Source organism: Octopus bimaculoides, chromosome 5 (assembly GCF_001194135.2).
Source record: "Octopus bimaculoides isolate UCB-OBI-ISO-001 chromosome 5, ASM119413v2, whole genome shotgun sequence".
Taxonomy (NCBI): Eukaryota; Metazoa; Mollusca; class Cephalopoda; order Octopoda; family Octopodidae; genus Octopus; species Octopus bimaculoides.
Genome location: NC_068985.1, coordinates 105,700,999 through 105,712,056, shown reverse-complemented (window position 1 = coordinate 105,712,056; position 11,058 = coordinate 105,700,999). Strand labels below are relative to the sequence as shown.

At 36.4% G+C, this 11,058-nt stretch overlaps 1 protein-coding gene and 1 long non-coding RNA gene across 2 annotated transcripts in view; both read left to right on the top strand.

The window, feature by feature from the left end:
• LOC106880250 (prenylated Rab acceptor protein 1) overlaps positions 1-8,051 on the top strand; it is a 10,563-nt gene extending 2,512 nt beyond the window's left edge. The window contains exons 3-6 of the mRNA XM_014930118.2: positions 2,489-2,701; positions 5,395-5,492; positions 6,180-6,281; positions 7,285-8,051. Of these exons, the coding sequence (XP_014785604.1) occupies positions 2,489-2,701; positions 5,395-5,492; positions 6,180-6,281; positions 7,285-7,376 (505 nt within the window). The 3' untranslated portion in view covers positions 7,377-8,051. The remainder of the gene's footprint in view (positions 1-2,488; positions 2,702-5,394; positions 5,493-6,179; positions 6,282-7,284) is intronic.
• A 974-nt stretch (positions 8,052-9,025) lies between these two features.
• LOC128247818 (uncharacterized) overlaps positions 9,026-11,058 on the top strand; it is an 11,211-nt gene continuing 9,178 nt past the window's right edge. Inside the window, exon 1 of the long non-coding RNA XR_008264139.1 lies at positions 9,026-10,641. This is a non-coding gene — a long non-coding RNA (uncharacterized LOC128247818). The remainder of the gene's footprint in view (positions 10,642-11,058) is intronic.

Genomic DNA, 11,058 nt, shown 5'->3' with positions numbered 1-11,058 from the left:
CCCCCTGATGATGATATGTATGTATGTATGTATATATATATATATATATATAAATATATATACGAGCTTAAAAGCTAGTATGTAGCGTTTAGCAACTGACCCTGAATGGGTAGAAGATCTGCAAACAGATCTCTGACTTGTTTTGGAGAATTTGTTGCAATTGCTTCCTCCAAGTCATATCTCAATGATGATCGTATTCGTTGCAAAAAAATCATGTTAAAAAAAAAAAAATCGCCAAAAACAATCATAGTAATGAAAACATAGGAATCCAAAATTTCAGGATTGCAGATCCAGATTCGGCCTGGAATGTTTTTAATTTACTCACGGAGTTAGCTTTTAGATTATAAAAATTGTTATCGAACAAAAAAATTTGTCGCAAAAAGTCATGTAAAAACATCGCCAAAAACAATCACAATAATATAAACTTGGGAATCCAAAAGTTCAGAATTATGGGTCTGGATTCGGCCCGGAATATTTTTTAATTTACTCATGGAGTCAGCCTGATTCCAAAATGGTATATGTTGGGCTAGTTGAAAAAGTGTGACACACTGACATTCACATATATTTGTATCATATTATATTATTATATTACATTAAAGCGGCATGCTGGCAGAATTGTTAGCATGCCAGGCGAAATGCTTAGCGTTATTTTCTCTGCTGCTAGGTTTTGAGTTCAAATTCTGCCGAGGTCGACATTACCTTTCATCATTTCAGGGACAATAAAATTTAAGATGTCATCAAAGTGGTGGAGGAGCTGTGTTAGACAGTCCCTCCCACCATGAAAACCATGCTGGTTGCAATTTAGATGATTTTGCTCTAGGAAGGCTGTTAGTCTTGATCTCAGCACACTCTCAGATATTTTGATATGCGAGGTAAGTAAGACTGGACGGTAGTTTACTGGGAGCGATTTATTCTCTTTTTTAAAGATATGAATGACTGACTGGGAGAGAAGGTTTTGAGGGATAAAACTGACATACAGTGATTTCCTCCAGAGGTGCTGCAAGTTGCTGTCTGCATTCCTTCAGCACTCTAGTAGGGAACCTGTCAGGGCCCATTGCTGGATCAGGTTTGATTTCTTTTATTGCTGTTAGGATGTCAGTAGCATTGAAGGTTATGTCGGAAAGGACATGTTGAAGATTCAAAGAGGCAAAGCTGCTTGAGTCAACTGAATCAGGGTTACTGAAGACAGAGCAGTATTGACTTTGCAGGATCTCAGCCATGTCTTTGGCATTACTGTGAAGGGTGCCATTTCAATCAACCTGTGGGCTGAAAGAGGAAACTGGTCCTGTGTGGGTTGCAAAGGAGTAAAAGACCTTAGGATTATTCTTGATGTTTTTAATAGCCCAGGCTTCCTCTGCGGCTCTTTAGTTTATGAGAGTTCACAGATTCCAAGGTTGTTAATGTTCTTATTTGGGGCTGCTGCTGATGGTGGTATTTTAGAGTACTGATTTTTTAGTTTATTCTTTTTATTCTCCTGATGAACGTTTTTCTCTGTTTTGGAATCCTGCATCTACTGTTATTTAAGAGTCATGAAGGTATGCGTTTTGAGCATATGTGAGTGACTATTCTCAAACAGTTGCCATGTGTTTATGTTCAAATATGCACCCACACAGTCTTCACATCACACTCCAAACTGTAATTTCCAAAATCCTACCATGTGTCCACAGAGGCATCCCCCACCCCATCTTTGTCCCCTTACCAATAAAAATGAACTTACCTTCTGTGATACTTCAGAAAACTCAAGATTTTGAATTAGTTAGAAAATCAAAGTGCACCTTAATAGTGTACTCAATCATTAAACAATTTCTTTTTATTATTAATTTCAGATAGTTGTGATTTTGATGTGAGTTTCTACATAACATGCTAAGGTTATCCTTCATAACCATTAGTTTACAAATATAAATAACATCCCTGATAAAATTATCATCAATATCATTATTTTAATGTCGAGTACATTGAGGTAGATATTTTTTTACAGCTGGGTGCTCTTCCTGTCATAATTCTTTAACTGTTTCCAAGCAAGGTAACATTTCAGACATGTTTTAATAGAAAGTTTGAAATTAATGACACTACATATATGGCAGTGACACTTACTTACAACTGCTGCATGATGTCAAGACAAAGAAGCACTAACACACCCATGCATGATGGGCTTCTTTCAGTTTCTGTCTAACAAATCCACTCACAAGGCTCTGATCAACCTGGGTCTATTGTAGAAGACACGCAAGGTGTGCTACACAGTGGGACTGAATTTGAAACCACATAGTAAACTTCTTAACCAAATAACAATGTTTTCATATTGATTAGTCAAACATACTCTGAAAATCATTCAATTCTTTTGATAAATAACAACTAAGATACAATGTTTCAACACAAGATTACATAAGAACTTTATCCAAAAATATCCAAGAAAGAAATTCTATGATTTGTTTAAGAAGATTCTCTTTGTTATTTATGTCACTAAATGCCACCTTTCCTTTTATTGCAGGTCCAAAATGTCTGTGACATTGTCAAGTGTTGCTGCACGGGAATGGTTTCAAAAGAAACGAGAAACCATTAAACCATGGGGCGAGTTCCTGAACACTTCTAAATTTCGAATTCCTAAGAATCTTGCTGAGGTACCCAAATACACAATGAAAAACATTGAAGATTTCCAGAGCAATTACTTGTTCGTGTTTATTGGTTTAGTCATTGTTTGTATGTAAGTGATTTTTCCCCTCTCTCAGAATTCTGGTACAACATCAATTTTCTGGCACCTTTGCTTCCAAAGCCATTCCATATGACTGATTTTTCTGAGTCATGGGTGCTCATACTCTAAATTAAACAAATATTAAATTCACTTATGTAATTAAATGAAATACAAGTACTTGTACATTAGTATAAATGATACAAGTTTATTAATACTATATCGTGCAAGCCACGAGAATTTGATTGGGGCAGCCATGAGAATTTGAAGTTCCTGCTTGTAAATTAGTGCTGGTTATAAGAGGTTCTGGACCATCAGTGCCTGTAAAATCAGTGATGTACCTGTATTTTTCATCATCATCAATGTCATTTAATGTCTGTTGTCTATGCTGGCATGGGTTGGATAGTTTGACCAGGACTTGTAAGCTGAGGGGTTGCACCAGCCTCCAGTCTGATTTGGCATGGTTTCTATGGCTGGATGCCTTTCCTAATGCCAACCTCTCTGAGCAGGAAATAGCTGCTAAGACAGACAGAAACAGAAAGGTCAGCCAACCCGGAAAACTCAGTTGCAAAACAAGGAAAGCAAGGGGTAACTTGATTACCCCCAAATAGCAGCCAGGACACAGAGAGAGAGAAAAGTAGAAGGAAAAACTTGACCTGTGTTCATAGAATTTATTAAGTTGTGCTTTAATTTTTGAAAGCATATATATATATATATCATTATCCTTTAATGTCTGTTTTCCATGCTGGTATGGGCTGGACAGTTTGACCAGAGCTGGCAAGTAGGAGAGCTGCACAAGGTTCCAGTCTGATTTGGCTTAGTTAGATGTCCTTCCTAATGCCAACCACTTTACAGTGTGTGCTGAGTGCTTTTATGTATTCAAAGACTGAAGTGGAGAAGGGTTTTGTGCCAATGGCAGTTGAGCATAGGTCAGTTGCTCCTAAGAAGCAAATGAAAGCTTCAACAAAAGTTGCCAGATTAATTTTTGCTGTCAAACACAATACACTCTTATACAAGTTTTGCGGACGAGGAGAAATAGATGAATAGATTTTCATAAAACTGTTTTTTTTTTTTTATATAAGAGAAATTAAGATATTTACTAGATCATGTCAGGACAATGGTTTTCTTTTGATTTATCAAAATATCTTCATAGACAATACAATATAATTTATTATACACAGAAACCTAAATTTGAGCTACTCATTTACTTGTTTGTCATTGGACTATGGCCATAATGGGGCACAATCTTCAAATGAGATCAACCCCAGTACTTATTTTTTTTTATGTTTGGTACTTTTCTATTATCTATTTTGTTGAACTGTTAAGCTATGGAAACAAAACAACACTGGCTGTCATGTGGTGGAGAGGGGTGAATAAATACAATTGTGGCCGTTGCCAGTACCGCCTGACTGGCTTCCGTAGGATTTTCGAGCGAGATCATTGCCAGTGCCCCTGGACTGGCTTGTGCACATAAAAGACACCATTTCAAGTGTGGCCGTTGCCAGTATCGCCTGACTGGCCTTCGTGCAGGTGACACGTAAAAGCACCTACTACACTCTCTGAGTGGTTGGCGTTAGGAAGGGCATCCAGCTGTAGAAACTCTGCCAAATTTAGATTGGAGCCTGGTGTTGCCATCCGGTTTCACCAGTCCTCAGTCAAGTCGTCCAACCCATGCTAGCATGGAAAGCGGACGTTAAACGATGATGATGATACATACAAAAGGTTTCCACACATACTTTCTATTCAAGAAAATCACTCACAAGGCATTGGGTAGTGCAGTGCTGTTGCACTGAACCTGAAATCATTTGATTATGTAGCAGCTTTTTTAAAATTCACAGCCATGTTCAGCGTATGCTTTCTGATCTGCTGTTTGCTATAAAAAGAAAGTTGAACTGCTACTAACTGTTGACTTTATGAATTTTGAAAACTCAGCATTTTTCAATATTTCTTATGTTGTTATCTGAAAACTTTATGAGCCGTATTTTACCAATGTAAAGTTCCAACTTGATGTTTAGTAGATGGTGTTTCACTTAAAGCCACATTGATAGGCATGGAGTTATTCAACCTATAGACATGTCATCTCCTCTCACTGTCTTTCCTTTCATCAATTACAGTGTCTTCTGCTCCTTAGATCTGGCTGATTTCATTCTACTTCCATCCAGTCTTATGTGATCCACTCTTCCCTTGCACCCATACTGTGTTTGTCTCCCTAGGCTGTACTAACCAATATTCTGAATTTGTCTTGTCCAGAACATCAGACTTCTGGAATTTCCGTCTTGCAGTGGTTCAACTGTATTGGACCTTAATGGTCTTGGAGGGCCTTTGAGGGCCATGTACATAAACCTCTTTTACCAGACCAAACAAACTATTAAAATTTAATAATTAACCTAGTTATCTTTAAAAGGTTTCTAATCTATCAGAATATGAATGCCACCACTTAGCACCAGTTTAGTAATTAATTGAAGGTTTAAGTTTTTCATGTTATTTCTATCTCAACAAAAATTCTCTCATCTAAGTCCTGAAGTCATCAATTTATTAAAAGATTAAAATAACTGAGGTATTTTCTTTTGCTTCACCACAAATAGGAAGTTTATTAAACTTGACAGTGTTTATAATAATTGTTGTTGATATTTCCTTTTGTTGTTGGCTGTATATGGATTTTAGTTGAGTATTTTGCCAAAATTTGAAATAATTTCTCTTTCTTTCAGCCTGACATCACCATTGCTGTTAATAGCACTAGCTGCCTGTCTTGGTGCATGTTACATCATCAGTTTGAAAAACCAAGAGAAAAAACGTACAATCATGGGTATGTAACAAAATAATTATATTATTCTTTTTTGTTAATATAATGGGTTAACTGTACAGTGTAGTGGGAGTCACATGCCCAAGATGCCACACAGTCGGACTGAATCCAAAACTATGTGGCCTGGGGCTCTAGTAGAAAACACTTGCACAAAGTACCACACAGTGGGACTGAAGCAGAAACTACATGGCCGAAAAGTGAACTTCTTAATCCAGACAGTCATACCTGTGCCTATTTGTTAACTGTTATTATATTCATAGGTCAGAATTTTATTTCCATTTTTCTATATCCTTTACTTAGCTTTTCTAATATCTATTCTTCACCATCTGTCCTTTTGACATTGAATGCAGACTGATTTATTAGTTTTGCAACCAATTTTTCAATACTGTCTACCAAATGAACTCGCAAAGCTTTTGTAGACCTGGGGCTATTGTAGAAGGCACTTGCCCAAGCTGTCCTGCAGTGGGACTGAAAGAACTGTGCTTGAAAAACAAGAGCTGGTCACAGGAAAAGTCTCCAACCATCGATTACTGAGATGATATGGTTGAAAAGTAAGCTTGTTAACCACACTCCATGCCTGCACCTAAATAAGAAATTATGTCTTATATAAACTATGTGTTATAAAGGGAAGTTACACAATAATATATATAAATGATATATTTTGTTATTAACTTGTTTCTTTGTTTACAGGTCATGAACTGAGTTTAGGCCAACAGTATGCTGGTGTTGGAGTTTTATCTTTCCCACTTTTTTGGGTAGCTGGAGCTGGTTCGGCTGTTTTCTGGGTTATTGGTGTGTATTATTTTTCCTTTCCATCTTACTATTTATTGCAGCAAAAAATGTTGCATAATAAATTGTAGTTTCCTTATTCTATGAGTATACAAATATTGTTGTGATTTCAGCTTGAGAGAGTATGATCATTATGATTCTATTTCCCAATTCTATAAATTTGTGGCACTAAATCAATATTTTAGTATTATCATTATCATCATCATCATCATTTTGTGTCCATTTTCCATGCTGACATGGGTAAGACGGTGTGATTGGAACTGGTAAGCCAAAGAGCTGCACTAGGCCCCAGTCTGTTTTGGCTTGGTTTCTATGGCTAAATGCCCTTCCTAATGCCAGTCATTCAACAGAATGTACCGAGTGTCTTGTACATGTCACTGGCACGGTGCCTTTAACGTATCACCGGCACAGGTACCTTTTATGTGTCACCTGCACAAGTGCCTTTTAAATGTCACCCACACTGGCCTTGACTACAATTTTCTAAGCATGATGTATCTATTTGTTTATTGCACTTAATTTTGATCCATAATGATAGACAAGTTTACTGCAGTATGCATCATGAGATAATACCTCATGTGGACATGCTGTGTTTTAAAACAGAAAAATATATTAAGAGCAGATGAAAATCATACTGGCAGCTGCCAGTGAAATGGTGTATTTTACGTGCCACCTACACAGAAGCCAGTCCAGCGGTACTGGCAACGATCTCACTCGAATGTCTTTTCACGTGCCAGGAAGGCGACGACGCATACATATATACACATTGCTGTGTAGGCACAGATGTGTCTGTGTGGTTAGAAATTTACTTCCCAACTACTTGATTTAGCTTCAGTCACATTGCACAATATCTTGGACAAATGCCTTCTGTGATACCCCTGAACTGACCAAACCCTTGTTATTGCATTTGGTAGACGGAAACTGAAAGAGCCTGTTCTATAGACACACACATAATGTTGCCACCATCTTTCAAGCTGCCACTATATTTTCATATATTTGTTTATTTCAGGAGCTTCTTTCTTTGTGATCGGTTTGCATGCAATAATGTATAACGGAGCTGAGGAACAAGAGGGTTTTGACTTGGAAATGGAATCTGTATGAGGAGGAAACAATTTTTTGCATGTAACTCACCACCAAGAGTTTTCAGATTACAATGGATTCTCTTTTTTTCTGTTTCTCATTAAAATATTCAACTGTGCAAATAATGACTAGTACTTAGGTTTACTGATCAAGTGGCTGATAATGTTTAGCCTAATGGGATTCTGTGAAAAATTATAACAAAGCATTTCTTTGTAAGCATTCAATATATTTGTTTTGGAATGAGAATTAAACATTATTTTTATATATTTCTTGGGCTGTGACAATTTTCTACTTTGTCAGTATTGCAGAGTTTTAACTAAATTCACTTGGATTTTAATGTACCAATGAATAGATAGTCTTTCATATTAGTTGACTAATACCATTATTTTCTCCATTAACTGCTTCTACTTAATACCTGGTAATGGCATGGGTAATGCCTAGCTAAATAATATTTGCACATTTTGGTTATTATTTCCCACCTGGTTCATCAAATATCTGAAATATTTAAAAATACAATTGTGCATGATACTTGATATCCCATTTATTTAATCATATATGAAACCACTTATTTTATGGAAGTCATTTCTTTTTTTTTAATGTGGTTTACAATTAATATAAACGATCTGATTTTTGAAAGAAGACTCAGCAAAGATATATAAACAAAGCAAAATAAAATTAATTGTATTTAATTTTCAATTCTCCTTTTGTTTCTAATTTTTAATCTTAACTTTATACCCACTTTCATCATAAATAACATAACCAACACCTTCAGACAAGGGACACTCCAACACAGTTGTCCTATATATCATAAACTTTAAACAAAGCTTGATTGGAGAAGGGGGGAATCCTTCTCCAAATCATCATCACCATCATCGTTTATGAGGGTAGCCTGAAAAGTTCATAGGCTGATGATGGAGTGATGCAAGAGCTGTGAAATCTTGCATGTCTTAATTTCAACACTTCTTATTAATAACTGCATTGTTTTTAACAGGTAAACTGACATCTGACTGTTCAAAGAAAACTTCAAAAGTAACTAGTAGTGACTTCTCTTGAAAATGGACAAAATTTAGCATCATGGTGTTATCAAGTACTTGCAGAAAAAGGACGTTTATGCTGATATGGTTGCTACATTAAGGGATGATGCTCCAGTTTTATCAACTGTGCAAAAGTGGGCAGCTGAATTTAGGAGAAAGGAGAAGTTTGAAGACGACCTAGCATCTGGATGACCTGCAACTACCTTCACTGAGGAAAACATTGATCATGTTCACCATATGCTGATGAATGATGGGCGATTGACTATAAATCAAATAACTAATGCTATTAGCATATTCCATGTGAGAAAGTTGAGCATATTCTGCACAATAAACTTGGCATGATGAAGGTTTCTGTTTGGTGGGTGCCAAGTCTTTTGACACCTGATCAAAGATACACGAGGCTGATCACATCATGGGAAAATTTGACATTGTTTCAGGTAGATCCAGCTGACCCAGGATGAGTGTTGTGGGTTCATCACTTTGAGCCAGAGACAGAAACAATCCATGCAGCAGAAATACCCATCTTCACTTTACTCCAAAGAAGGTTGAGGCCATTTCATCTGCAGGTGTGTGTATGTATATATTATATATATATATATATATATATATATATATATATACACACACACACACAGGTCGTCATAAACTAACAACCGCAATTGGTTCCGACTGACTAGTTGTAAGTCGATTTGGTTGTAAGTCAGCCTATAGGCCTATACATAGCTTTGTTTTATATTTTTACATTCTTAAGGTACATTCTCAGGTAAAAGTCACATACAGCATTCTGTATTATTCTATTATACTGGTGTTAGTAAAAAATTTCGGAGTCCCAAGCAGTCATCTTGTAAACAAATACAAGGTTGCCTCGATTTCTCATCCAACACATGGAATAACCACAGTGGCAATCGATAACCAAATCTATGGGAAGTGTTTGTTAGCTGACATCATCCGTTGAGTTAATTTCTAAGAAATTAAAGCCGTTAGATTTCAACTGGACTATATATTATTGCTGCTGGGAGCTGGCACGCCAATTGTTGTAAAGTTGACTGGTCATAAGTTGCATAGGTCTTAAGTCAATGATGACCTGTATGTGTATACATATATATATATATAAATGTGTGCATGTGTGTCTGTTTTTTTGTGTCTCTCTTTACTGCTTGGTATATTATATATATGTATGTATATATGTATGTATGCCTGTATATATGTGAGATAACAGTTTCACTTTAATAGTTTCAGTATTAAAGTGAAACTATTAAAGTGAAAATATCTGACATTACAATAGAGAGATGTTATTGTTTCACTTTTGACACGTAATACTGAAATAGTGGAGGAGATATGATATTGCTCTGGGCTCACACTAGGCAAGAAGTTAAAAAATTTTTTTGGGCCTATGACACTACATGGACCCTAAGTAAGGCATGTGTAAAATTTGAATGAAATTGGTTCTGTAGTTCTCAAGGTTTAGGGATTCAGACAGACACATACTCATCTTTATATATATAAATGATCAAGAATATATTTTACAAAAGAAAAACAAGAAAAAAAGGGAGACAGAAAAGACAACAATGCAGCACCAAGTGCTTCAGTTGGTCACACACCACAAGGTTCAATGGAACCTACCTAAGCAAGCCAACATACTCATGGGTGAGGCTAAGGCATTGGAAAAGTCAAGCACCCTCATGGGCATCACCTGCAGCTTTGATGAAGTGAGCTACCACCAATGACAAGAATTTCGCGGTTAGTGACCCAGTAACTCCAAATTTCTCAAATGCCATCGGCTGGAAGATATAGTTCATCATCAGGTCCTGAAACTTCAAGGTTTTGATCTGTTTGGGTACGGAAGTAGTGACCCTCCCATTTACTGTACCATCCAGAATGGTGGGGGGGGGGGGGAGAAAAAGAGTCACATACGCCATAGAAACCGGGCCCATGAGCCTGACTAGGCTTTGAAAGGGCGACGTTTATCGTTTTATTTTCTGTTTAATAATATCCAAAACATGTATCTAGCTAACTGATCTAAGGGGAATAACTCAATAGCTTAGATATAACTTATACTCCTTTTTGCCTCACTGCACACGACAGCAAGTAGGCATGTCTAAAATGGTTGCTTTAAAGATTGTTCGTATGTGTTTTGGTCATGAGAAACTTTTGGTTTGCTCAACACTGAGAAGATAAGATGTAAAAACACCCTTTATCATCTGCGAACATTTTTACTCCATGATAAACTGTAGTGAAACTTCCTTTAGAAGGTAAAATTTGTTATAAACATATTTGAACTAATCTAAAGTTCGTTTACTTCTCTGCAAGGCTTAGCGCTGCTACTACCATCATTGTTCTGCCTGTCAGTCACTAATATTAGTTTCAAATTTTGGTACAAGGCCAGCAATTTCGGGGGAAGGGTAAGTCGATTACATCGATCCTCAGTGTATCACTGGTACTTAATTTATCGACCCCGAAAGGATGAAAGGCAGCTTTTTAATCACTACAAATGCTTCGATACATACAGATCCTTGTTACATAATTTAATTTAAACTTAACTTTAAATCCTGTATATACGAGGATCTGTATGTATCAAAACATTTGTAGTGATTAAAAAGCTGCCTAACTATACTTACTCTTCCTTTTGACTCTTTTACTTTTAATATATATATATATATATATATATA